Consider the following 27,426-nt stretch of genomic DNA (forward strand, 5'->3'; position numbering starts at 1 on the left):
ACACACCCCCAGGCCAGAGCCTGCACCCCCTCCTGCACACCAACTCTCAGCTCTTCCCCAAAACTGTTGTCCCCCTCCTTCACCCTAAACTTCTCATTCCCTGGCCCATCCCAAAGCCTGCACCCCCAAGCCAGAACCTATACTCCCTCCTGCACACCAACCCCTAGTCTTTCCCCCTCCTGCATCCCAAACCCAACACCCCCAGCCTTACCCCAGAGTCTGTATCCCCAGCTAGAACCCTTGCACCCCCAATCATCTGCCCCAGCCCAGTGGTCCCTCCTGCACTCAGAACTCCTTGACTCCACTCCCACCACATTAATTTTGTGATGTGCACCAATATGAAGACGATGTATTGAGTGGCACACATCAGAAAATTCACTCAGCTCAGGGGTGGAAAAAATTAGAGGGAACACTGGCGAGGGCCTGGGGGCATCCCAGTGGGGGGGAGGCAGTAATGGACAGACACTCCCTTGAAGTGGGGGCACCCCCTTCCCCCAGGGGCAGTGAGGACATGAGGGCATTCCAGGAGGAGGGGGCACACAGTGGGGACAGACATCCCCTATCCCTCAGTGGCAGTGAGGCCCTGGGGGCATTCCAGTGGGGGACACACAATGGGGATAGGCACCCCTTCCCCCCCGGGGCAGTGAGGACATGGAGGCATTCGGGGTGGGGGCACTTAGGGGACAGACATCGCCTTCCTGCTGGGGCAGTGAGGACATGGAGGCATTCTGGGGGGGGGGGGACTTAGGGGACAGACCCCGGCTTTCCCCCGCCGGGGCAGTGAGGACATGGAGGCATTCCGGGGGGGGGGCTCTTAGGGGACAGACACCACCTTTCCCCCAGGGGCAGTGAGGCCCTGGGGGCATCCCAGTGGGGGGCACACAATGGGGATAGGCACCCCTTCCCCCCAGGGCAGTGAGGACATGGAGGCATTCCCGGGGGGGGCTCTTAGGGGACAGACACCGCCTCCCCCCCCCCCAGGGGCAGTGAGGCCCTGGGGGCATCCCAGTGGGGGGGGGGGGGACACAGTCGGGATACGCAGCCCTTCCCCCGGGGCAGTGAGGTCCTGAGGAGGAGCGCAGGGGCAGGAGAGCAGCGGGGACTGGGACGGGGGCCCCCACCCCCCACTGGGCGCGAGGCGGCGAGCAGGCTCCGTCCCGGAGGAAGGGAGGCGGCTGCCGCCGCGGTAACGCGCTGTCCCGGGCTTTGTTGTGCTCGCCGCCAGGGCCCCGGGCAGGGGGCGGGGGAAGGCGGCGGCGGCGCCTCCTACTCGGCGCTGGCCCCGCTTATGGCGACGCTGGGCACATCCGGGCTTCTCTTCGTCCGGCGGCCGCCGCCGCCGCTGCCCTGAGCGCCCAGCCCGACTCCATTAGCGCCTCCCCGCTTCCTACCCGGCCCCAGCGGCAGGGGCAGCCCGGGCGAAGGCAGCGCCGAGCCCCAGCCGCGGCCGGAGACATGTCCAACCAGGGGGCCCGGAGGAACGGGCCCGTCAAGCTGCGACTGACAGGTGAGGAGGGGCCGGGGACGGAAGGCGGGAGAGGGTGGCGGAGAGCGGGCGGCTGGGGGGGCCAAGCGCCGGGCTTTGTGAGGAGACGGGCAGGGGGGAGGCGGCTGAGGGGAGCCTGGTGGGGAGAAGGGGGTCGGTGGTTCAGGAGGGTAGGGGTCGAATTGGGCGGGGGCCGTCGTGGCTAAGGTGGGGGGGTGAAGATTTGGGGTGAGGGAGCTGGGGGGGGGCAGAGCGGGCGAGTGTGGCTGCGAAGGGAGTGGGGGTGTGAAAGGAGAGACCCGGGGAAGCCCCTTTCTCTGTTGTCTAAGCCCCGCAAGTCCAGCTGGAGGGGTGGGTGGGACCGAGCTCCCTCCATGTGTCTTTGAGATTGAACCTGGGGCACGGAGAGGCCTCAGGGGAAACAAGAAGTAAACTCCCTGCCTCCCTCCTCTCAGCAGGGGGGTCCGTGGGCCACGGCTTTGCCCGTCGCCCGTGGGACACGTTGCTGTGGCCACGATAGGATTGTTTACTCTAGGGTAGTAAACACGCCTGGGTTAGGAGGAGAGGTGAAGCCCTGGGCAGTGTGTGTGGGGTGAGGTGGAGGTAGTGGAGCCCCTCGCCTCCCTCAATCAGAATCTCGATTAAACCTGAGCTCATTAGATGTATTTCTCTGTAAAATGCCGGACCACTCTCTCTGTTGTTGTTGTTGAATATGTTGTAGTATTTAGGGAGGCCATTGTAACTTTTTGGTAGGTACCTTAGGCTGTCTCAGAGGAGTAGCTGTGTTAGTTGTTACTTGAACAACAATGTTTCAGAGGGGTCGCTGTTAATCTGTAATAGAAAAAAAACTTAACAACAACACATAGTCCTGCAGCACCTTAGAGACTAACTAAAATGTAGATGGGATCATGGGTGGATTGTGTCCATAAAAGACATGATCCCATCTACATTTTTTGTTAGTCTCTAAGGTGCTGCAGGACTATTCGTTGCTTTCTAAGTTTTTTTTTTTTAACAAACAATGAGTAGTCCTGTGGCTAACAAATATATAGTATTATGAGCTTTTGTAGGTAAAACCCACTTTGTCAGATGATGATATTATATTTTTTTTGCTAGTCACTAAGGTGCCACAGGACCACTCATTGTACCTTAGGTTGTTTCTCACCCTCTCCGTCTTCTCTGTGTAATCGTCAAACTATCAGGCCCTTTGTTTTGATCTTTTGTGTTGCTGTTTTCAAGCCAGTTTCCTCAGTTGAGATTGTAAACAATTCATAGGATATAGGCCATCATACTGTAGGAAAAAAGCCCTTAAAAAACCCATGGCCTTTAAAAATGTTAGTTTACTTTTACATTTATGGTGTAAACTAATTTCAGTCTGTCTTCTGGAAAGGAAGGAAAACATTATCTGTTTCTGAATACTTGGAATGAGCTCCTTTTGTAGTGATGAGGGCAATGTAAGTAGATAAATATGGAGAAACACTTATAAATATGAATAAAGCTTGTCTGCCTTTGAAAAATAATCACTGAAGACTTGCGAGGAAACAGCAAATTGAGAAAACACATTTTGTACTCTAAATTGTGACTTCAGTATATGAAAATACAAGATTTAAGAAAAGTATTAAAAATAGTTTGTCTTCCAACAACTTATTGAACCTAGTTAACTTATTTTGTAAGGCACAGCTATTAGTTCTTTCAAAAAAGTCTAAAAATAGTTGCTGCATTTTTTAAATTATGTAATTTTAATGGTATGTGCAGTATTTTCAGTTAACTTCTAATAAAAAAATTAAAGTTACCGCATTTTAATTTTTTAAAATTCGAAGTAGAGAAAAATGGCTTTTTTCTAGATCGTGTAGATTTTTTTCTTATAATTGCTTACATTCTATTTTGGAACTTATTTAGATTAATCTTGTAAAAGGGGTTTTTATGCAGGGCCAGGATACTGCCCAGGTGGTGAACTCCTTAGAAATAAACTTTGGAAATGAGTGGCGCTGGACTGATATGTGGGACAGTGTTAGTTTAAAAATACTGTTCTGCACTTTTGTGTCTGTGGCTCCTTGCTTTTTGACTGAGCTCAGAGAAACTAAGGTGAGTTTAAAAAAATGCTTTATAATCCTGCCTTGGCCTAATGGAAAACTCTAGACCACTGGTCTCCAACCTTTTTAAGCATGAGATCACTTTTTTGAATTTAAGTGCAATCCAGGATCTACCTCAAATCCATATAGCCCCCCTTCTTTGTGCCCCTTCTCCAATGTCCTGCCCCTGATCACTCCCCCCTCTCTCTCCCATTCTCCTTCCTTTTCATCAGGCAGCGGCAGAGATGGGGCACCTGCTCTGGTCCTGGGCTAAAGGATTTGGCGTGTGAGAAGGGCTCTGAGCTGAGCCTAGGGCAGGGAGTGGGGGTACAGACTCTGTAAGGGAGTTTGGATCCAGGGGCTCAGGGCTAGAGCAAGGGCTTGGGGTGCAGGAAGGGTTCATGACCTGGAGTAGGGGCTCAGAGCTAGCTCTAGCTGGACACTGCTTACCTCAGGTGGCTCCTGGGTGGTAGTGCAGTGAGGCTAAGGCAGGCTCACCTTTGTCCTGGCCCTGCACCACACTCAAAAGCAGCCAGCAAACTCCCTCCATCCCAAGCCCTGTTGTGCCCCCTCCTCCATTCTGTGGAGCTAGAATATAGGGTGGGTGAGGAAGCACCCAGAGATCAGCGCCCCCTCCTCTCCTTGCCCTGCCCTGCACAGCAAGCAGGAGGCTCCAAGGGGTGCGCAGCTCCAAGGCAAAGGGCAGGAGACACACAGCAGTGTGCAGAGGGGTAGCTACAGTGCTGTGCTTGATAGCCTCTTGACCAAACCAGTCAAGATCACCTTTCAGAGGTAGATCCTCATCCACTGGTTGGTGACCACTGCTCTAGACAAAAATCTTTCACTTCTGGATTTCTCTTCCCTTTAATAAAGATCTAGGCCAGGACATAATGGTCTGTCTGACAATATAGATGCATTGGAGTAGGTTATGGTCGTGGTTAAGAAATAAATAGCTTGTGTAGATATTTTTTCATTTATTGAATTTTAGTAAAGTGTGCAGTTATGATCAATTTAGTCTCAAGAAAGGATAGATAGTATCTTAAGAATATATTTTGAGCATATATCTTTGCTAAAAAAAAATGGGAAGAGAGATGCTGAAAAGAAAATACACACAAAATTGCCTTCAGAAAGAATCTTCCATGCTTAATAATGGTTTGGCATTGGAACAGAACAACTCTGATTTTAAGAGATTTGCATGAAGCATCGGTTAGTCCTTCACGTACATCTGATATGTTGAGAGATTTTGTGCTTTTGCTAATTGTAAATGATTTACACGTAAGGTCAGTTGTTATAAGGAAGTTTTACATGCTTAAGGAAAGCTGGTATAAGTGCTGAATTGAATTTTATTAATTGAACTGACGTCAGTTCTTGCTTGGGAATAGTCTGAAGTACTCTGGGTGGTTTTGATTACCCCTTTTGATTGTAAAAGCAGTCTGAGAACTCTTGAATGCTAAAATTGTTTGGAATTAGTGTCCTTCTATTCCAGTGGTGTTTTTTAAAAAATAATTTTCTCTCTAATTCTGACTAGTGTTGTTTAATCTTAATTTTCTTTGGCTTTATGAAACTAGCAGTCTTCTGTTTTGGCTTGAACATTGATAGGATTAATTCTGTAATCGGTGTGTAATACTTATTTCTTTTGTGTTCATTATCTTTAAACTTGATGGTATAGATTCTAAAAAGGGATTTCAGGAACTGGATTCAATTAGCAGTTTTTCAGGACATAAACATTAAAGATTTAGATGGAAAACGTTGTTTTGACTGACTGGATAAATGAAAGGATAGTGTTTGATGTGAGTCCAAGAACTGATCTGAAGCTCATGCCCAACTGCTCAGTCCATCTTGAAGAGCCAAATAAAATATTTAACCTAGGCCTCATTTTGCAGAAAAGGTTGAGTCTTTGTTGGGACCTTAAGAAAGTTCTGAGAAATGTTTGGCATACCTTTGCACTAAGTGTTTAACAGTTTATTTAGGTCTGGGTTCCATAATAGGGGAAAAACCATAGCGGTGACATACTTTTAATAACTTTTTAAATTTATCTTACAGTGCATCTAGGCTATAAATTTCTTCTAAGGCTATTCAACTTTGCCTTTTATGACAGCCACATGAAGACAAATATTTCTTACTGATATGTACACTGGTATATTATGCATGGTCTTGAGGTAGAAAGTAACAGGATATTAGATAATTGTCAAAATATTAAATATATATTCAAATACTTTTATGCTAAGATTTTAATTAAAATGTAAGTGAAGGGTTCTGATCTCATTTACACAAATATAGGTCAGGTTAGTGTGAGTTCCAGCCAAAGCTGGGCTTAAGGCTGTGTCTACACTATACTTTTCCCTCTGTGGGTATCACTGATTTAGCCATGGGAACTGTTGAATAGGCAGGACTTTTGCAGCCACTGGCATTTTACCTAATCTGCCACCATTTTAACTAACCATGTTTACGGCCTGTTTAGGTGACAATCTGATAACTCCAGCATTCACCCCATTTCAGTTCTTACGTGATTTTTAATAGCTGTCATTCTCGTGGGTCTCTTTCTATAAAAGTGAATACGGTGCACCATTTGAAAACTGTGATTCCAAGCTTTCAGGTGGACTATGGTATTAATTCTTAACAGTGAAGGTGCGGAGCAAGTAAGGGTATGTCTACACTTGCACCCTAGTTCAAACTAGAGATGCAAATGTAGGCATTCAAATAGTCAGTGAAGCGGGGATTTAAATATCCCGCGCTTCATTAGTATGATCATGCCAGCGCGTTACTCCGATCAACAGCAGTTTCAAAAATGAAAGTGCGCGCCGGGACGCGTTAGTTTGAACCAAACCCCTTGGTTTGAACTAATGTTACTGCTCATTTTTTGAGGAGTAACGTTAATTCGAACCAAGGGGTTTGGTTCAAACTAATGCGTCCCGGCGTGCGCTTTCACTTTCAAAACAGCTGTTGATCAGAGTAACGCTTCAGGCAATACCATGCTAATGAAGCGCGGGATATTTAAATCCCCGCTTCATTGACTATTTTGAATGCCTACATTTGCATCCCTAGTTTGAACTAGGGTGCAAGTGTAGACATACCCTAAGAGAATATCACTCATCTTCACGGACTAGAAGTGTTGAATAGTATTGGAAATCCTGAGTTTTCAGCGATGTCTGCTTTCATGAAATACATCAGTCTAGCTAATTTTTATCAATCAGGAATAAATAAAAAGAAATCAGTTTGGAGTTTAGCTCAATATGTATTAGTAATGTTTTTCTAAACGAAAACTATAACTTCTTTTGATACAGTTTTGATCTGAATTTGGAATGGGTAATGGGTGAAATGAATTTCTTGGCCTTGGCATCATGTACCCACAAGGATCAAGGCTAACTTGTGTGGTATTTGTGGTATAGTGTAATTGTGTAGAAAATCTTTTCCAGCGCGAAAAAATAGAAGTGGAATACAAGAGACTTCTGTGGGTCAGGAATGAATACAGTTTGGGCTGGGGACTATGGGGAAGTTGGTAGAGGAAATTCTCTTCTTACCCTTATTTACCATCTACTCTCAGGAGACCAGAAGTTACAAATTTGGCAAAAACATGACAAAAAGTTGTATTTGAGTTTTAGAAAGAGAGAAAAATATTTAATCTCAACTATCATTTCAGTGCATCTTTTGTTAATTCCATGAGGGGTTACCTTCTTTTAACAAAAAAAAAAAGGTGGCATGGTATTTCACAGTAGCACCTAGTGCTGAACCAAAAAAATCCTACATATCAAAACATAAAGCATAGCATCACAATGAGAGTTCCTTTGAGCTGATATTGTAATATTTATAGAGGAAATTATCTGTTGGAGGAGAGGGATATTTTGAATTTTGCAAGTTTGAAAAGGAGTATGGAATGCTATATGTTTTTGTAAAAAGTTAACTGAAATGAAGGCTAGTGCTAAAAATGTTACAATATGGAGTTTAATACAAGCAAACCAGAGCACTACATTTTAGTTACATATTCTTCAAAATATTACACATTTTACAAAGGGTTTAACTGAATAACTTTTAATGCCATTTTCTTTTATGTACAGCTTTTTCAAAAATACATTTTCCAAACCAAAACTCCAAATTATGGTAAAATACTAACATGTAGCACTGTATACAGGCAGTCCCTGGGTTACGTACAAGATAGGGACTGTAGGTTTGTTCTTAAGTTGAATCCGTATGTAAGTCAGAACTGGTGTCCAGATTCAGCCGCTGCTGAAACTGACTGCCAGTTCTGACTTACATACAGATTCAACTTAAGAACCCCAAGCGTCCCCAAGTCAGCTACTGCTGAAACTGATCAGCAGCTGATTCCAGGAAGCCCGGGGCAGAGCAACTCTGCCTCGGGCTTCCTGTAGTCAGCTGCTGGTCAGTTTCAGCAGCGGCTGACTTGGGGACACCTGGGGCAGAGCAGCTCGGGTGCTGCTGGGTTGGTCCAGTAGCGCGGCCGCTCCTCGGCGCTACTGGACCAACCCAGCAGCACCCAGCTGCTCTGCCCCAGGGTCCACAACAAAAGCCTGGTCTGCTGGGGGGGGGCACACTAGCTGCGCCCGCCCCCCCCCCAGCAGACCAGGGACACGGGGAGCAAAGCCGCAGAAGCGCGGGAACCCGCCGCGGCTGCGGCTTTGCTCCCGGTGCCCCTGGCCTGCTGGAGACGGTCCCCAGCAGACCAGGGGCACCGGGAGCAGCTTTTCTCGCCCCGGAGGTCGAGGTGGCAGGACCACTACCTGCGAGCTCCGGGGCAAGAAAGCCCCTTTCGTAAGTGCGGATCCGACATAAGTCGGATCCGCGTAAGTCGGGGACTGCCTGTAGTGTGTTCCACGAAACACAAACCATACTCTTTAATTAGTTTAATATGAGAGAAGAGCATAATGTGTGTATAGGGGGTAAGACAGTTTCTCATTCAGTGTTTCTGTATCTACAGTGAGGAGAATCATTGGTTGATAAAGGTAACTGCATAGATATAAATTAGTCTGTTTACTCTGCCACTCTTGGACACACACCCCCAGTCCATAGTAAGTGTTCAAGTATGTCTGCACTGCAATGAGTCCTCCATGGCTGGCTTGTACCAGCTTACTTGATGTTGTACATTGCTAAATTCTTTAAAGCACATGTTAAGTAGCTGACATCTCAGTAACTAGTTGTCAGAGAGGAATCCTAATCAACTAGGTGTGTTTCTAATGGGATTCTGTAGGGCAGAGCTACTTAACATGTGGGCATGCGGCGGTGTGGTTTGGGTTTACACAGGGCTCAACATGTGGCCTGTGGGTGGGAGCCAAAACAAAACAAAAAGAAAATATAATGGTCTTCTGTTGATAAGCATTTTAGTAGTTAAATTCCTGGTCTGCCATTGCTCATTAAAAGTGCTGTCATATGGCTGGAAATCTGGTAAATATTGCATTTTATTAATATCAGCAGAACTGACTTAAATGGGGCCTTTTTTGTTGTTTAAACTTGCCTTAATCTTTATATTTATGTCCATCAGCTTGCAAGAAGCTTTTTGCATATATTTGCATTTGTATTTGCATGTATATGCAACCACACTTAAGTTGTGGCCCTCAGCATGTGCTGTGAGTATCATTGTGGCCCCCGGGGCTTCCAAATTTGAGTAGCCCTCCTGTAAGGCGTGGTACTAGTTCCAACTCCATTCACCATTGTCATTGATTATCTGTAAATAAATATAAAATCACTTCTGATAAAATTTGTGAATAATACAAAGAATGATGAGGATGGGACACTCGTACAGAGTGGTTAGAATTGCTTGGTAAACTGGGCCTGTTCAAGCAAAATGTGTTATATAGTCAAATGCAATATTGTACATCTAGGAACAAGAAATGTAAGGCCATAGGCAAAGAATGGGGTCTGTGTGTGTGGGGTGATGGTGGAAATAAATCCTGGAAACAGCAATTCTGAAAAGGATTTAGTGGTCCTAGTAGATAAGCAACTTAACATGAACTTCCAGTACAATGCTCTGGCAAACAGGGCTAATGAGATCCTTGGATCTATTAACAGGGGAGTAAGTAGGAATAGAAGGGTGATTTTATTTCCCTTCTGTTTGTGGCATTGGTCAGACTGATACAGGAATACTACATGTGGTTCTGGTGATGCCATTTTTAAAAAGATGTTGAAAAATTGGAGAGGATGCAAAAAAAGAGAGCCACAAAAATTATTCCAAGGCCAGGAAAAATGTCATATAATCAGAGTCTTACACAGCTCAATCTGTTTAGTTTGTCAAAAATAAGACTGAATGATGACTTGATTACAGTGTGTAAGTACTGTAAATACCTGGCACCAAAGGGCTCTTTAATATAATGGCAAAGGGCATAACAAGAACCAATGGCTGGAAGCTGAAGCAAGAAACATTCAAATTAGAAATAAGGCCCATCTTTTAATAATGGAGGTAACAGATGACTGAAAGAAACTACCAAGGAGAAGTGTCATATTCTTCACCTCTTGATGCCGTCATGTCAAGACTGGGTGCTTTTCTGGAAAATCTGTTTTAGCCAAACACTAATAATTGGGCTCAAGAGAAGGGTAGCTGATTGGTTGAAATTTAATGGTTGGTGATAGTCAGACTAGATCAATCTGTGCTCCTTTCTGCCCTTCAACTCTGTGGAAGAATATTAGAGCTGTAGGAAATGGCAGGGGCTGCAGGGAGGTGCTGGCTAACAGTTCCCGCAGCTCCTGCTGATTGGGAGCAGTGAACCACTGTTAGTAGAGCATGCTCCCTTCTTTGCCAAAAGGGGTTCACAATCTTGATACAGTTCTGAATCTTACTTCCAACTACTCTTAGATTTTCAGGTACATGTATTAGGGATGTAAGTGACTAGTTGAAAAGCATAAGCTTACTGGATAAGTCGAGTAGTGACTCAACTAGTCACTCCCCCCCCCATGAGGGGGGCGGGTGTCAAACAGGAGCCAGTGCTTGGGGGAGATCACTTAAAAGCCAGTTTCCTCCCCTTCCCCCAGTACCATCTCCACAGGGGGCAGGAGACGCAGAGGCACAGCAGGGATGCAGCACGAGCAGGGACTGAAGCAGTCCCCGGTCTCACTGGTTCCCACTATCGCTTTAGCCTTTGAAATGCATCAAGAGCCCCATGGAAACATGGGGTGGGAATTGCTTGAGTCCCCACTTGCCCCGTGCTCCTTGTGCTGTTCTCCCCCCCTCCCCTTGCTGACTCTATTAGAGGCAGCAAGGGAGGGGGAGAACACAAGCTGGTGCTGGGGGAAACTGGCTTTAAAGCCAGTTCCTCCCAGCCCAGTCTCCGGGGTGCCACCTCCCCTTCCCCTGCTGCCTCTGATAGAGCAGAGGGAGGGATAGGGGAGAGTGCTGAGAAGCAGCCTCTGTCCACAGGGGTCCCAGCAGGGAACTGGGCCCTCCTGTAGACAGTCTGCTGCTACTAAACAGCCCCTGTTCGTGGCAGCCAAGGCTGGCCACGCGCAGCCCTGGCCACCATGACCAGAGGCTGCTCCAGCACCAGCCCCTGTTCATGGCCCTGGCTACTGTGGATAGAGGCTGCTGGACTCAGCACAAGCTGGGACCAAGCAGTCACGGTTCATGTGTACACTGCGCCTCTGCATTTTAAATGTAGAAAGAGCCCATCAGCTCTTACTACATTTAAAATGCAGAACCACAGCATGGGTGGCTCCCGGAGCTAACCCCGCTGTGGCTCTGAAGGGTGGTCATATTGACTAATTGTGTAGTTGTTATACATTTTATCAACTATACAATTAGCTCAGTAACTGCAATTTAACATCCTTAACACATATCACTCATTTGAGATTAGCTAAGAGATTGCACTGTTTTCTTGCTATGGACCGTGCCAGGGTTATCCATTCCTTTCTGACTAATAGGGATGTGAAATCCCATTTAATTGATTAACCAGTTAAACATGCTGTTTAACTGGTTAACAGATTAAAGAGGGTTTAGCCCTGCCAGTGATGTATACTCCAACCATCTGGAGCAGCCCCTGTCTGTGGCTTGTCTCATGGGGCTGGAACCACCCTTCTGCCGCAGGGAGCTGCTCCAACCTCCACAAGTTAACCTTTCACATCCCTACTGGCTTCCAGGTTGGACTTCTAGTGTTTTCTTCCTTTGTAGGTCACTTTGAAATATCATCTGGCACAGAATTCTGCGGCCCCCATCTATCTAATACAGTGGTTTTCAACCTGTTTACTGTTGTTGATCACATATGCTTCTCTCTGTGTTAGGCAGGCTACATCCACACAGTATGTTTACTGTCTGTATGGCCCCGAGCATGTCACATGGGCCGCGACTGTGTGATGACTGGGCTACAAGTGGCCCCTATTTAAGAACCACTGATCTAATGGAATGAATACATTACTTCTATACTATTGCAGTGCACTGACTTTGTAGCTTTTTCTGGGTGTAAAACAAGATGTTTGTTTTCTTGATGCATGACAGCATGTCTTCCTGTGTGTTGTCACAACAGCTGAGATCATTTGAGTGGCACATGGCATTCTTCCTTCAGTCAGACTGTGTTGCCTTTAGAATATTCCCAGCCCCTGAGGAACTCAGTACTTGATCTGATGCTTCAGGAGCTGACTGAAAATCATAGGCGTGGGCAGGGGGTGTGCCCAAGCACACCCTAATGTCTCAAAAAAAAAAAAAGTGGCTTTGTGTTCTAATGTAATCGCATGATATGCTCTTTTAAGTAAAGTTTAGTTGTTAATTTAAAAAAAAATTAAGTTTAGTTAAGTTTTAGTTTTTTTAGTTCGTTTGATGAATAAAAATAATGTCCTTTATGATTGAGTATTCAATAAATGTTTGCCTTTAAAAAAAAAAAAATCCCTGGGTGCACACCCTAATGAAATGTGCTGCGCACGCCTATGCTGAAAATGTTAGTCTAGTGGTATACTGGTAGTTGGACTGGGCCATGGTTGAATGGGTTATGGGAAGGAAGGGGTCCAACTGGAAATTCCCCATGTACTTCAATTTTTGGAGGTATTTATAATCTGTCTTCCCCTGGAGTTTTGGGATCTAAAAGTAGGGATCTGAGCGATTTATATCTTCAAAGAAGCAAAAGAACAAGATAAATAACTTTCCCTTGCTACTCAAATATTAGATGCTTACACCACAAGGTTAGATAAGAACACTTGTGACATATAATGAACTGTTTGTAGATCTCCAAGCTTAACTCAAAGCTGGCTCAACATTATCTCAGTGTCCAGGGGAAGGAAACTGAGCTGCAGAATGGGGGAAAATGACTTGTCTGAGATTGTGTCTGATTTTCTTTGCAAAGTTGTGAGTAGAATTCCCTGATTTTTTTTTTTTTTTTTTTTTGGTCTTACAGTCTAGTGCCAAGGCACTGAGGCAAACTGTCTTTTCTTAATGTACATTATATTGAAAGTAAAATTCAGTGTTGGCCCTTTTGATGCTAGAGATTGAGAGTAGGGATGTTAAAAATCTTCTATTTGTGTAAATGTGTAATCACTGAATTTTTTAATGGTTACACTTTTACACATGGGACAGGCAGGAGCATTGGCTCCTGTGGGCCCCCCACCGCCCGCTCTGCCTCTGATAGGCAGCAGTATGGGGGGGAAGGCAGCTCCGTAGGATTGGCTCCTGCCTACTAGGGATGTAAGTGAGTAGTTGACTACCTGATAAGCTTAGCCTTATTGGGTAGTCGAGTTGACTACTCTCTCCCTCCTCCTTCTCCCTGCTGCCTCGGAATCAGAGATAGCAAGGCGGGAACAGGAGCTGTTGCTGGGGGGAGGAGCTGGCTTAAAAGCCGGTTTTCCCCCAGCATCGTCTCCATTGTATTGACTACATGATTAGTCAATTACCTGCCTCTTAACATCCTTGTTGCCTACCCCACCAACTCTTGCGCCTGTCCCTTTAAAAGCCAGTTCCCTATGTGTACAGACTCACACATGCCCCCGTCTCCTCCGCACTGCTGCCTCTCTATCAGAGGCAGCAGTGTGGTGGTGGTGGGGCAGACAGCTCAGTTCTCCCAAGCACTCCTTCTGCCTACCTGTCCCCCTCTCACTCCATGAGTCCCTGAGCATTGCTTCCACTTATCTCTCTCTCCCCTCCCCCTAGAGTTTTACTGTAATGTGAAAAGTACTTTTACATTAGTCCATTACCAGGTTTCACATATATCTCTTAAATAATCGATGCTCTTGACTTCTTCTTGCAAGTGCTACTTATGCTGGAAGGCTTTTGTGCTTCGTTCCATTCCTAAAAGTGAATTGAAAGGTATTCCCAATGGAAAGGTATAAGATGGTTACTTCACGTTTGCACAATTCTGAAAGTGAAAGGAAAAGAAGAAACATATAAATTTACTAGACGATTTACCCAGTGTTACTCAGGTCCTTACTTCAAATATTTTTTTATTTTCTTCATTTAAACCATTGGGGTGGGGATGAGAGAGCCAGTATGCAGGCTGCCATAGGGAGAAAGGACAACCCTAGCCCTTTCACCACAGCAGATTGGGACCAGGTGAGAAGTGCCTCTTCACAGCTGCTGCAGTGTTCTTCCACATGTTTCCTGGCTGAGGCAGGTCCAGGTTTGTTTTCTCCCTGTACTTACCAGCCAGCGTGAGGAATGCAGCAAACTAAACTTTCTCCTTGCTCCTTGGTGAAGGGGAACAGCCAGGAATGTTCCTGTACCAGTGCGGGGGAGCAGGGGAAAGGAGCTTCATCCTAAAGGGCACATTGAAAGGTTGGAGGCTTGGAGTTGGGGCAGTCCTAGATGGGGGAGTAGAAGGGGCATACCCCTAGCCAATTCTTTTCAGCTACCTGGAGATTCTCTTTTCTGTGTGGTTCTATGAGAAGCAATCCCATTCTGGGCACATCCCATTTTCCTGGTGCTACTAAACCCTTACCTTGCTTTAAGTTATGATAAGAGGAAACTGGATACTGAATTTTGTGGTCTTACTGTTTAGGAGGAGTTCTTGAAGAAACAGGTGAACAGACAGAAAGATAAACTCTCACATATATAGTAGACTAGAACAGTGTTTCTCAGCCAGTGGTACGAGTACCCTCAGGGATATCTCAACACAACTGAAATTTGAAGAAAATTGAATTTTTGTTTTAAGTTTTACAGTGCTTTACTATTTTTGTACTTTTTACATCCAAAAATGTCATCGCCCACCCGGCTACGATTCAGTTGTTTAAACAAATGTGTTGCAATGGTAGAAAAAATGTTCATGTTTCTGAAAACTGTAGATACTGTGGGTACTTCTTCTTTTTTGAAAAAGGGGTGCTTTATTTAAAAAAAAAAAAAGTTAAGAAACACTGGACTAGAAGACCTACCTGGAATTACTCGGGTCTTTCAGGGCAGGGTGCTGGGAGTATAGAGAATGCAGGAATCAGGGCAAGCAGTTGAGTGAGGGGGGCTCAGGGCAGCAGGATTGCAGTGCAGGAGTCAGAACAATGGGTGGAAGCTTAGGCCAGAGGGCTGAGAGGTCAGGGAGCTCACCATGGCTATCTACGACAGTGAGCTGCAGCAGTTGGCCACAGAGATTTTTTTTATCATACATATTTCCTGTAATATGCCAAAAGTTATGTGTCTCTCCTGCAAATAATCATACATATGCAGGCTGTCCCCACTATATGTCCAAGTTACATTCCAAAAACTCTGGACGTATAGTGAAACAACATAAAGCAGGGAATTTCTTTGATTAGTGTTCAAGCGGCTGACTTTCGTTTGAGATAATTTTTCTTTTTTTTTCTTTGAGCGACGTACCATTGGAGAATGGGGGAACTTATAATGAAACAGTTCCTAAATTGATCAGTGACGTTAGTGAGGAACTGACGTATATTGGGGCAACGTTTGGCTGGGATGGCCTATGCTTAACTTTCAGCAAGTGTATAAGCATTTGCTGGATTGGGACCGTATTACTTACTGATAGTCAGTAATGATCAATTAAAGCACTGAAAGACAAAGGCTATTATTTCAGTTAGTCTCAACCCAGCTTTTCAATATTATTGATCCAGTTAAATGCAGGCACAACTAATTAGGTCTGTAATCATAACTTTTTAGTTCTGAACTATTTGATTTGCAGTTGGGTAGATAGGAATTTGAGTGCACTTTTGCCTCTATTGAATTGAGGGTGAGAGGTCCATTGAGGTTAATATGTACAGTGAAACAGTCAGTCTTTTATTTCTGGTGTATGGGGTAAGCAGGAGAAAGAGAGTGATTATAATAACCATGACTTGAAAAACTTTTTAATGTTTACAGGAAATTAAGAAAAATTCAACATACATCAGATGGTTAAGTATGAACTTTGTAGTTCATAACTAAAATAGTTCTTACGGCTAATGTTCTCTTGAACTAAGGACAAATGGTGGTTTTTTTTTTTAATTCTAACATGAGTTGGAATAGAAATAAATTTCATCTTATTAATATAAGCTTTCAAAATGAACATTTTCAGAGAAGATTTTTATTTTTGAGAAACAAGATACTGGAAAACAGGATTTATGTTCATAGCGTATTTCCAGAAAATGAAATCTATTCCTAATCAACCTATTAAAATTGCTAGATCTTTTAGACTATAGCTGTCATAAATTTCTGCATTGAAGACTACAGGGCTGAATCTGCTATGCAACAATGCTATTTATGCTCTTTGTTTTTGTTTAAAATACATATAAAAAATCCTATTCAGTTCCTGAAAGGATGAATAAATCAGTAGTATATTAGGAGCTTTCTAAAGGAAATGGTAGTTGGATATAGCAGCAGTGGGTGGTTGAGAAAATTAGAACTGTATAGGGTGGAGTAGCAGAGACAGGCAGGTTGTTGGGAAAGTTGAGCTGTTAAAGGAACTGTATACCTGCAGTGGTGCAAACATGTGTGCAGCTTGACCATGGAAATGGAAAATCAGAAATAGGTTCTCATTGTTGGGCTGGAATATATGGAAGTCTCTTTTGTGCCCTATGCCAGTGGTTCCCAACCTTTTTTTTTATATCACAGACCGGCAAAATTTTGCCAGACTGGCATGGAAATATTTGCATATTAATTATGGTAAGTAATTTATTTGCATATTAATTTTAGCCCATGGTATATCAGGCAAATCAAAGGGGGGGAGGGAGGCAGGCATGATGGTTAACAAGCATTTGAAAAACTGCTGTGTGCACATTAAAAAATCACAATAAAATAATTGCTAATACTTGTTCAAGAGTATTCTCCAGTCCAAACCTTTGCCTCTATTGCACCAGAATTAAAGAGGCAGTACTAACAAGTCTGATAGTGCTCACATGTTCTGCACATTCATATTTTCCTGTGCACTTAATAATGTATAATAATAATGTGCATACCCGCTGGTTTTGAGTAGCTGGAGGCCAGGGGGAGGCTCCTGCCAAATGGAGAGGGAAGAGAATGGAGGTGCAAGGGCAGGTGCCCATCATGGGGCACTTGGTCTCGGTGGCTATGCAGCGATTGGCTCCGCTGGCTGGGGCAGCTGCCCTTCACCCGGCTCTTGGCTCTGCTGACTGGGCCATGTAGCAGCTGCCGGAGCTAGAACTGGGGCAATGGTGAGGCTGCCCTCACGCTGCTGCTGTGTGGGGAAGTGGACAGGAAGGGAATTCCCTGGGAACCCCAGCAGTCGGGGCTAAATAAAAGCTGGGGGCAGGAACTGTTGCCCTGTGGCATTTATTATGATATAACTCACAGGCAACTAGTAACAACAAAAGAGCTGCAGCCCACTAAAGCTTATGTCCTAATAAATTGGTTAGTCTTTAAGGTGCCACAGGACTCTTCATTGGTTTGCTGAAGCAGACTAATATGGCTATCGCTCTGAAATTAAAGTACAGGTTGAACCTCTCTTGTCTTGGATTCTCTGATCCAGCAACATCTGTGGTCCAGTAGGACCATGGATATTGGTGGACCAGAGACCTGGGTGGCTACAGGGTTGGCTGCAGCAGCCCTGGAACAGCAGAGCCATGGCAGCCCTGGCAGCCTCAGGGCAGTGGAGCTGCAGTGGCCACAGGGTAGTGGAGCACTGGCACCCTGGGCAGCAGAGTTGTGGCAACCCTGGGAGCTCTGGAGAGTGGAGTCCCTGTGTCCCTGGGACAACAAAGCCCTGGTGGCCCTGTGGAGCGGTGCCCCAGCTTCCGTAGCAGCCCCAAGTCCTGGTGGCCCTGGAGGCAGAAAGCTGTGGCCCTGGAGCTGTGGCAGCCCAAGGAGAGCGGAGTCCCGGTGGTCCTAGGGCATTTGTGCTGTGGCAGTCCTTGCACCCTGGGGAGTGGAGCCCAGTGACCCTGGGGCAGCAGAGCTATGGTAGCAGGGACTGGCAGATCAGGGAGCTAGGGACAGAGAAGCTACACCGTGTCTGCTGACAGACCCCAGGAGAGTCCGGAATTCCGTCAGCAGAGGGATGGAATTGACCTCCCCTAGTCCAGCAAACCCCCTCATTTGGGACCAGTCAGGTCCTGAGGGAGACAGACCAGAGAGGTCCAACCTGTAATTGTTTTCATTTGTTTGCTACTTTTTATTTAAACATCTGTTTTCCTGCCTGGCATTGAAATTAATGTGTTCATAGATTTCTTAGAATTTGTGCTTTTAAATATATGTAAATGGCCTCATTCTGCATGATGCCAGTCACCATCTCTGTCCATTCCTTTTAAGGTTAGGAAGAGTTGAAGGTGGCTGGATCCTTGTATGCTTGGATTCAGTGTACTGCAAGATCACTGGCCTAAGTTAAAAGGCAGGGTACAGTCTACATTCTAATGCCAATATCATGAGGTCTTTTTTTTTTTTTTTTTGAAATGTGAATTCTTCATGAAAAGAGGAAAAAGTGTTCTTGTTCCTATTTATATTGTTGTATTTCCCAAAACATCACAAGTAGAAGACACTGTCCATTTCCTGTTTCTTAGCTGCAATAAAATCGGAAGCAAAGTAAGGCTGCACATCTAAAATATCTGTGAATCTTAGTGCTGTCTGATAAAATTCAAATAGGTCAGACAAATGGCACTTCAAAACAAGCATTTAAAATTACTGATAGGAGTACATAAATCAAGAACCTGGGATAATGTTAGCATATCATATTTATTCTTGTAAGAAAGTACTGGTGTGTTCATAAAACATATTGTTTTTGGCATCTAGCCAAAATGAATGGCACTATTGCCAGTGTGGAATTCCTGTTTGCTGTGGAAGTAAATGCTAAATTTATGTAAGCTCATAGTACTGTGCAGTGGTTTAAAATTGTTGGATGCACATTTTTGTTGTTTTGTTTACCAAAAAGCTGAATTGTTTAGACTCCACAAATGCAGAAACACTTACACTAGGATCATGTGTGATCCTCCAGTGTAGTTATGCTCTATATAGGAATGACTTTTATGTGTTGGGCGTTCTGCTCAACAGTTGGATCAAAATGTAGTTGTTAAAAATGTTACCTCTTTGCCCTTTTAAAGAGAGAGCTGAAATGTTCTTCAAGATGTGTGTCCCTGTGGGTGCTTCACTTTGGGTGTCAGTGCATCCCTTTGCTGTTGGTTGCTGTCCCCTTTCTGAGCTTCAAGGAGTCAGATCAGTGTTTTGGTGCTGCATGTTCTGGTCACACCACCACTCCTTGCTTTCAGATTCTCTGGTTCCACAGCAGCAAACAGCAGTGATTTTCTTCATCTCCTGCACATATTCCTTCTGTTTCAATTTTTCTACCCTCTATTTGGGCAGTGGGGAGAAGGGTTCTCCCTCTTCAGTATTCCTTCTGCTCCCAGTGCCTCTGCTGCAGCATCTCCCTGCCAGTTTCTCTGCCCCTCAAAGGCATGGCAAAGCAGACAAGAAAGTACCGGTTCAAATCTATATGTGAGGTAGCCTTCCAAGTCTTGATAGGTGCTGAGTTGTGTTCAACCTGTTCCCAACCTCTTGTTTTTAACTCTGTTAGGTTCCAGGATTAGGAGGTGGACAAAGAGGGGTCTCATGCCCACCAAGGCAGTTATCTTGTCTCTCTATGACTGATGGCCTTTATAGCTCTCCCTTCACATTCCCCGTGCTTTTGATCTTGTCATCTTGACCAATAGGCCACAATGCTCTCTCTTTACATTTGCCGCATTGGTCTGTCCTGAATCTGGTACTATTAAATATTTCAATGATTTGGATAACGGAGTGGATAACATGCTTATTAAATTTGTAGACGTCACCTAGTTATAGGCCAGAATCATTTGCTGTGATGTGCTTTGGAATTCCTTTTTGGTAAGAATATTTTCAAAGGTTCTAGTGGTGGCTTTCCTTCATTGAGAAGTGATTTTAGTATTTCTATACCTCGATGATTGACTGTTTGAGGGTCAATGTTAGAAAACAGCGCTGCTCATCCACACAGAATTGGGTCTTTAGCTTAAATTAAAAACAAAAAAGAAGATATTGACCTTTGTACAGAAATACGGTTTGGGGGGGGTCCTTAAGTTTGTCTGCCAGGGCCTACCTTCCCATTGACTGACTCATAACAGTATAATTTCTAGTCAGGTCTACTGAAAGGAACTGTCAAACCTCAGTGAAAAACTGCCTCCACCTCTTAGGTCACATGGCAGCTTGCCCTTTTTTTCCCCATCGGATCATGCAAGGTTATGTCTTTGTTGGTCTCAGCCATCCTGGAAGCAGTCTAGTCACTGACTAGACAGACAGACAGGTTTCAGTTCTCCACTAAGTAAAAGATTTCCTAGACTGGTGGGAAGACCATGACAGCATTGATACATGCGTTCGTTTTTCACCAGTCAATCCCAGCAGTCACAGTAATGACAGATACATTCTTGTTGGGATGGGGAGCTCATGTCAATGCTTATACAATACAGGCAGATGGCTGCCTCAAGAAACCACTCTCCATATCATCGTGTTAGAACTCAGGGGAGTCAAGAATGCCTGCCTTCATTTTTCTGCTTCTCTTCAGGGTCATGTCAAATAATGTGGTTATGTGTTTTATATCAGCTGGCAAGGAGGGTTGCTTCTGTGCACTGAAACAATTAAGATGTGGAACTGGTGCATAATCCATCATGTATGCATTTTAGCACTCTACCTCTCTTTGAAATACCACTGCCAGTGCTCTCAGCAGATGCTTCTTCAAGCACTATAAGTGAAAGTTGGCCTCAATGACCCTCCAAGGCATATTTGAAACTTGGGGATTTCCAGTAGTTAGTCTCTTTGCCCCCTCTGTGAACAGAAGTGGCATTAGCTTTGCTTGAGAGAGAGTCTAGACTGTAATTCTCTAAGGATATGTCTACACAGCAGTGTTATTTTGAAATAATTAACGTTAATTTGAAATAACATAGTCTGTGTCTATACTACAAGCAGTTATTTCGACATAAAGTCAAAATAATGTTGAGCTGGAGGACTTCTTACTCTGACTCCTGTAACTCTCATTTTATAAAGAGTAAAGGAAGTTGGAGGAAGAGTACTCTTTCTCAGACTTCCTGCTGTGCAGAGAGCACCAAAAGCCAAAATAAGCTATTTCAACTTAAGCTATGCAATTGACGTAGCTCAGGTTATGTAACTTGTTTCGGCTTTAGACCTGCTTTTTAGACGTGCCCTTAGGGATAGCTTCTTCTTTACTCTGGACAAAAAGCCTGTTCTGTGCATCCTGGATTACCTGTTGCAACTCAAGAAAATTGGATTGTCAACCATCTCAGTCAGGGTTCTCTTAAAGTCAGAGTTGACTTAACTACCATAACAACCTTTTATTCCCTCAGGTAGAAGCAGCCTGGGATATCAGTTTAGTTCCTAGATGTCGTAAAAGACCTCCCTTTGAACCAGTGTTGATCAATCACCTTATACAGGTTGAACCTCTCTAATCCAGCACTCTTGGGACCTGACCAGTGCTGGATCAGAGAATTCTCTCCCCGCCCACGGGAGGCCAATATTGTCTAATGGCATTACGAACTGCTTATTGGGATCTTAGAATACAAGGGTCCACTAGAGCTAAATAACAGTCCAGAACACTGAGAGCCAGGAGTGGGGGCTGAAAACAATCTCTTCAATCTATTAAAATTTCATGGACCCTACTCCCTGGGGGAGGAATAAAAAGAAAAGAAAAGCAAGGATCAGACCCACCACGGTGGACCTGATCCTTATTTTTAAACTTTCCATGGACCCCCTGCAGTACCATCATGTATCAGAGATTGGGAACCACTGGCTTAGTGGAAAGGCCTATTTCCATGATATTCTTAAAGGATAAGATTTCCTTATGTCTACTCCCTAAATTCCTACCAAATCTGTCATCCAAGTTTCAACATAATCCATCCATTTATTTACTGTCTCCTCCTACCCAACCCATATAATTCTTTCTAGTTGGTTTCCTTTCATACCTTATGTGTCAGATGAAAATTGGCCTACTTTGTTGATAGGATCAAACTTTTTCAAAGAACACCCAGGCTGTTTGTTTCCCTTAGACAGATCTAAAGAATCTACAGTCTCCACCCTGAAGCTGTTTAGGTGGGTTGGATATGTTATTGCATGCAGTTAGCATTTAGCTGCCTTCTATGGTGTTAGCATGCTCTACAAGGTTACAATTAACATTAATTAAAGAAATTTCAGTATCTGAGGTCTGCAGAACCACAATGTAGTTTTCAGTGTATTCCTTTTCCAAGCATTATGCCTTGGTTCATGCTTCTAGATCTGATATAGCAGTTGGTAATGTGGTTCTTTCTTCAAGTTCTGGATCTGCTTCCTGAAGTTCCTGTCCTGTGGGAATGCTGCTTGGGAGAAATCTGAAGTGAAGTGCCCATCTGGAGGCTTCTTGAAGAAGAAAAGGTTATTCACCCTGTGCAGCTTTTAGAGATGTATCCTCTTATAGGTACTCAGCTACTGCTCTGGAGTTTCCTTTATGGCAGTTTGTGGTAGAGGGAAAACTGAAGACAGTTGCCCTTGCAGCCCTTTATAGCCTTGGTATGAGGTACAGGCCTGTTTAGGGCCTATACATGGGCTGAATAAATGCTGCTAATGAAAATCTCAGATTGAAGCAAAGTGGAGTGCAAGCAGACCTGCAGTGGAGCACTGTAGGTAGACAATCTCAAAGAACTACAGTTACTGCATGGGGTAACTAACCTTTTTTTCTCCCTGTCCACTGAAGGTAGGGCAAGAAATAATGGGCTTAATCTGCAGCAAGGAGACTTGGTTAGATGTTGAGGGAAATTTTCTGTAAGGATACTTAAGTTCTGGAATAGGCTTCCAAGAGAGGTTGTGGAATCCCAATCATAGGTTTTTCAGAACAGATAAGAAAAACATGTCTCGGGAGTGTTCTGGATATACATAGTTCTGCCTTAGCACAAGGAGCCTTTTCCTTTTATTACTACATTTTATGATTCTACAACTTCTTCACATATTTAACAGAATCTTAATCACATTTTACTGAATTGCCCAGGAATTCCCACAATATCTTCTACTGTGTACTAAAGCTAGAATTTTTAATGCTATCAGAGGGCCCACTTCTGTTCTCAAATATATTGCATGTATACTTTTTATATGAAAACAAAATCCGCAATAAGTCTCATGCACAATGATATTTTTTATGAAATACTTCAGGTCCTCTACAGTTCATGAGAGGAGAATTGCCTTAGCTCTTCTAAGAATATCAATTTAAATAGTAAAGATTGCATCTTGTGTAAAATGGAAGCATAGCTGCCAATTATGTAAGTTACCATCTGAAAACAGCATGCAAAAATTCATCTTTGTTTTTCTTGGAAAGAATTTTTGCAAGACTTCCGACTTGTCAACTATTTTATGTTAGTTTAACTAGGCAAGATGGGATTAATGGGCTACACTTCATGCTAACAACAGTAGCTTTTAAAGTATTAATAGGTTTTATACTATAGCAGCTAGCATTTGTTATATAGGGAACTGCTTCATTGTTTCAGAAATTCCTTAATGTTTATGGGGTGAATCGTATGTCTGGACATTTATTTTTTTCTAACAAATACATTTTCCTTAATGACTGTGCAATATTAATATAAGTTGTACTGTGAGAATGGAGTCCATCTGTGTTTTCTCAAAAGCTATAATGAAGAACCTTGTACAGTTTTACTTCATTACTTTTCTTTTCAGCGGTTTCTTGCAAGAATAATATTTGGCCCTACCTTACCTACCCTTACAGTGGAACAATTTGGCCTACATCAAAACTCCTAAGGTATTTTCAAATTATAGCTATTTTTTTCAAGATTTGTAGGCTAAATTCCTTCATATTTCATTTTATTATACCCAGTGATCAACACTCTAGGATAGCATCCCAGTAAGACTTCATATACCTTTCCTAGCAGCTGGGTTGTAGAGGTTGTCTTATCCTCTGAACATTGTAACAGTTTTGGGGGTTTAATGTGCACAGATTGAACGTGAATTAACTTCCGTACGTGGACAAGACTTTAACTGGGGATTTTTAGTGTAACTATAGTGTTTTACTCACATGAGTGACCTTTAATGATTCACTTGCACTGGTGTATGCTGGAAAAAATTAATGTGTGAAATGTGTCTGGATGTAGAATATGGGGATGGAAGTAGGTGGGAGGGAGTGATTATATAAGTTTTAAAATGCAAGTATGGGAGAAGAAAGGAAAGAGAATATATAGGGGAGGATATGGCAAATACAGTGTTGGGGAAATAAAGGCATAAATGGATGCCAGAGCAGAAAAAGAGCAAGCATACAATGAAGCCAATGTAAGAAAAGATGCACCAGAATGTAGATGGGAGGAAAGAATAAGAGTGAAGCAGAAAGGCAAAGAAGGAATAACAAAAGGAAGATGTAGTAAATTACAGTTGTTAAAAAATGTTATGAAATAGTTTGCCATTTTATTCCTTTAAATTGATGGTAATGTAATGTAGCCTTGGGGCAGTGTTTGGAGCAGTAGGGCCATCACAGTCCAGGTACTGATAGTGCTGATTATATAGGTTTAGTGTTCAGAGCTTTGTGTGTTTGGTAATCTCTTCAAGCTGTTGATATAGTAGCAGAAATAGGGAATTTTGGCACCCTTTGATCATGTCAGGCGTAAGGTGCTCTATTCAAATGTGCCGACAAGCAGTGTGAACAAAAAAGGACACTAGAGCAAAACTTGGGCATAAAATATGAATAAGAATATTGTGCATTGAAATCTTCTATTAGTAGTTATGTCAGTGAATTATAAACATAATTGGTAAAATGTAAGATACTAATGTTATATAGAATAAAATGAGGTTCCACTGATGCAGTTTTGAGTTGTAAGAGTTTGCAAACAGTGGCCCTAATTCTGCAACCCTCACATGAGTAGCCCCTACGGACTCGAATGGAAAACTTCCATAAGAAAGGCTTGCAAGACTATGTCTAATGTCATTACAAGTATGTACTAGTGATGTTAAATATCGGTTAATTGAATAGACGATTAACTTCAAGAATTCTTATCGGTTAGTCAACTATTTTATAGTCCCTAGGGGCGGAGCCAGCAACCAGTGCACTCTGACCCTACTTCTGAGGAGCCTCCTGTCACTCTGCACTGCTGCCTCTGTATCAGCTCCCCTTGTGGACTGGCTGTCTGTCGCCCTGTGCTGTTGCCTCTGATAAGGAGGCAGCAGCTCCTGTCTTGAGGGGTCTGAGATCCTGGACCCGGCATGAGCTGGAACTGAGCTGGGCTGCCTGCATTTAATACACTTTAAATGCAGAGCTGCAGCAGCGGTAGATACTGGACCCATTGCAAGCCAGGACTGAGCTGTACTGCTGGCCAGCCTGCTAAGGAGGGGGGAGGAGAAGGAGAGAAATGAGTGTAGTCTACAGCATTAACCTATGAGCTTTTGCTGATCGGTTAATCAATTACACTATTACATCCCTAATGTATACTCTCAGCCACAAACATTTTCTTTATTTTCAATTACTCTTTTGCAATAGTCTCAATAATCTGAATTCTTTGCTTTTTTTCTTATTTAATGTTTTGATAGGCTGTATCCAATTCTTGAACTGAAATCTTGCCAATTTTTGCTGTTTGCTTTCTCTGAAAACTTCTGTGTCAAGTTACCATTGTTTAGAAAGACAGTCTCTCTGTCTGCTCATCATATTCATAAGAGTGACTGACATTTAATCATTCAGAAATCTAAATCTCTTTTTACTCTCAAACAACAGGGTTATGAATGCCAATTTTGAAAGGTCTAGAATGTCTCCAGATGGCAATAGTTTGAGTACTTCTTATAGCTTACTTTCTCATTTATTATTAGAATGGCTTAAGGTCTTTGAGCATCCAAACATTTCAACACGGTTGATTAATGTTTACATGCAGTATATATGGTTTTGTCTGTACAGCCTTCAGCACCATCATATGCTCAGTATGCTATGGTTGGCTACTATCTTTAAGTAAGGGAAGGGAACAAGATATTGTTTGCTGTTTGGGTCTGAGCTGGCTATAATAGGCAGGAAGATTTTTTTTTCCTGTTTGTCAGATTCTGATTTAAAAATACTTTAATGTGTAGGTTATTGCTTAAAACAGAAAATATAATCTGTATATTTACATTCTGTGGAAAGCTGACATCCCAACAGTTATAAGAATACGTTTCTACTACCTAGGGCAACATTACAAGTGCTGTCAATCCTTCTGTTATATGACAAACTGATTTTTGTTTGGAATTAGGAAGTGAGTAAATAGTTGGGAACTGAAGTTTAAACATTGGCTGCTCTGCATGGAACTTTTTGTTACTGTCAGTTTTTTTTAGTCATTTTCTCAAATGTTTTCCAATATTTTTAGTTAATATTTACTGATGCAAGTTTTTCTGGTTACTTTTATCATTATGAATATCAGCATGATTCACTCATGAAAATACTAATCATACACGTTCATAGTACATGTTAACTTAAAATCAGCTTACATATTTTTTTTTTACTGTCACAAGTTACTTGAACTGAAAGATTAGAGAGAAAAATTATCTTTGTACATTTGACAGCACTTTACGTATAGTCATTTTCATAGTTTCTTCCCTGTAGTCAGTTTTCCTGTCTTGTTTGTGTCAGCCTTTAGCACATAAACAAAGAGAACATTTAAAAAATATGATTGCAAAATCTCAAATTGACAGTTGGACTTGGGCGGGGGTAGTATCTGATATCAGTTTTGAACTTCCTTTTGAAATGGACAAGATTCAAATTGATGCCCCTTTAGCATATATAGATTTAGTACTTGTATGTGAATTTCATTGCTTTGGCAGACTAGGTGTAAAAGCAACTGTTATAGTATTACTTTGTTTTTATCTCTTTCCATAAATTTGGCTCTGAAGACTTTGACAAAAAAAAATGTTCTGACGCACAGAATTTCAGAGTTAGGCAAAAACTATTGGTAGTCTGTAGTTTACATTGAATTAAAAGATTGTAGTGGTTGTACTGAGCTCCCTTATAATCTTATATTTAATTTATTAATAGAAATGTAGCCGTGTTAGTCTGGTGTAGCTGAAGCAAAATACAGGACTATGTAGCACTTTAAAGACTAACAAGATGGTTTATTAGATGATGAGCTTTCGTGGGCCAGACCCACTTCCTCAGATCAAGTAGTGGAAGAAAATGGTTGTGACTATTTTCTTCCACTACTTGATCTGAGGAAGTGCGTCTGGCCCACGAAAGCTTGTCATCTAATAAACCATCTTGTTAGTCTTTAAAGTGCTACATAGTCCTGTATTTTGTTTCATATTTAATTTATGTGAGAGATCCCTTACTATGGGCTACTCTTGAATGATTCACTGAATGAGATCATGTCACAATTCTTGCCTCTAGCCTACAGTGTAGCTGTATCAGAGCCAGCAACGGGGGAGGGGAAAGGAGGGGGAGAGCAGAGTGATATTTGGTTCAAAAGGGAACAGTGGTAGGATCCCTGGAAGCAGAGCATCTATATATCTCTTATATCTGCATAACTGATATCTACAATCTGGAAAGAAAAATTCTAAATGCAGATTTTTTTTTTTAATGGGGTTGATAGATTTTTTTG

General features: G+C 43.1%; 1 protein-coding gene across 4 annotated transcripts in view; it reads left to right on the forward strand.

The window, feature by feature from the left end:
- The first annotated feature begins 1,131 nt into the window (after window positions 1-1,131).
- SMURF2 (SMAD specific E3 ubiquitin protein ligase 2) overlaps window positions 1,132-27,426 on the forward strand; it is a 117,078-nt gene continuing 90,783 nt past the window's right edge. For 2 of the 4 annotated variants that reach the window (XM_075903922.2, XM_075903919.2), the window contains exon 1: window positions 1,134-1,507. In XM_075903922.2, coding sequence (XP_075760037.1) covers window positions 1,456-1,507 — 52 coding nt within the window. In that variant the 5' untranslated portion in view covers window positions 1,134-1,455. Of the gene's footprint in view, window positions 1,508-27,426 lie in introns of all 4 variants that reach the window. The other 2 variants (XM_089772031.1, XM_075903920.2) reach the window with 2 other exon arrangements.

This window comes from Pelodiscus sinensis, chromosome 20 (assembly GCF_052426305.1).
Source record: "Pelodiscus sinensis isolate ZL-2025 chromosome 20, ASM5242630v1, whole genome shotgun sequence".
Classification (NCBI taxonomy): Eukaryota; Metazoa; Chordata; order Testudines; family Trionychidae; genus Pelodiscus; species Pelodiscus sinensis.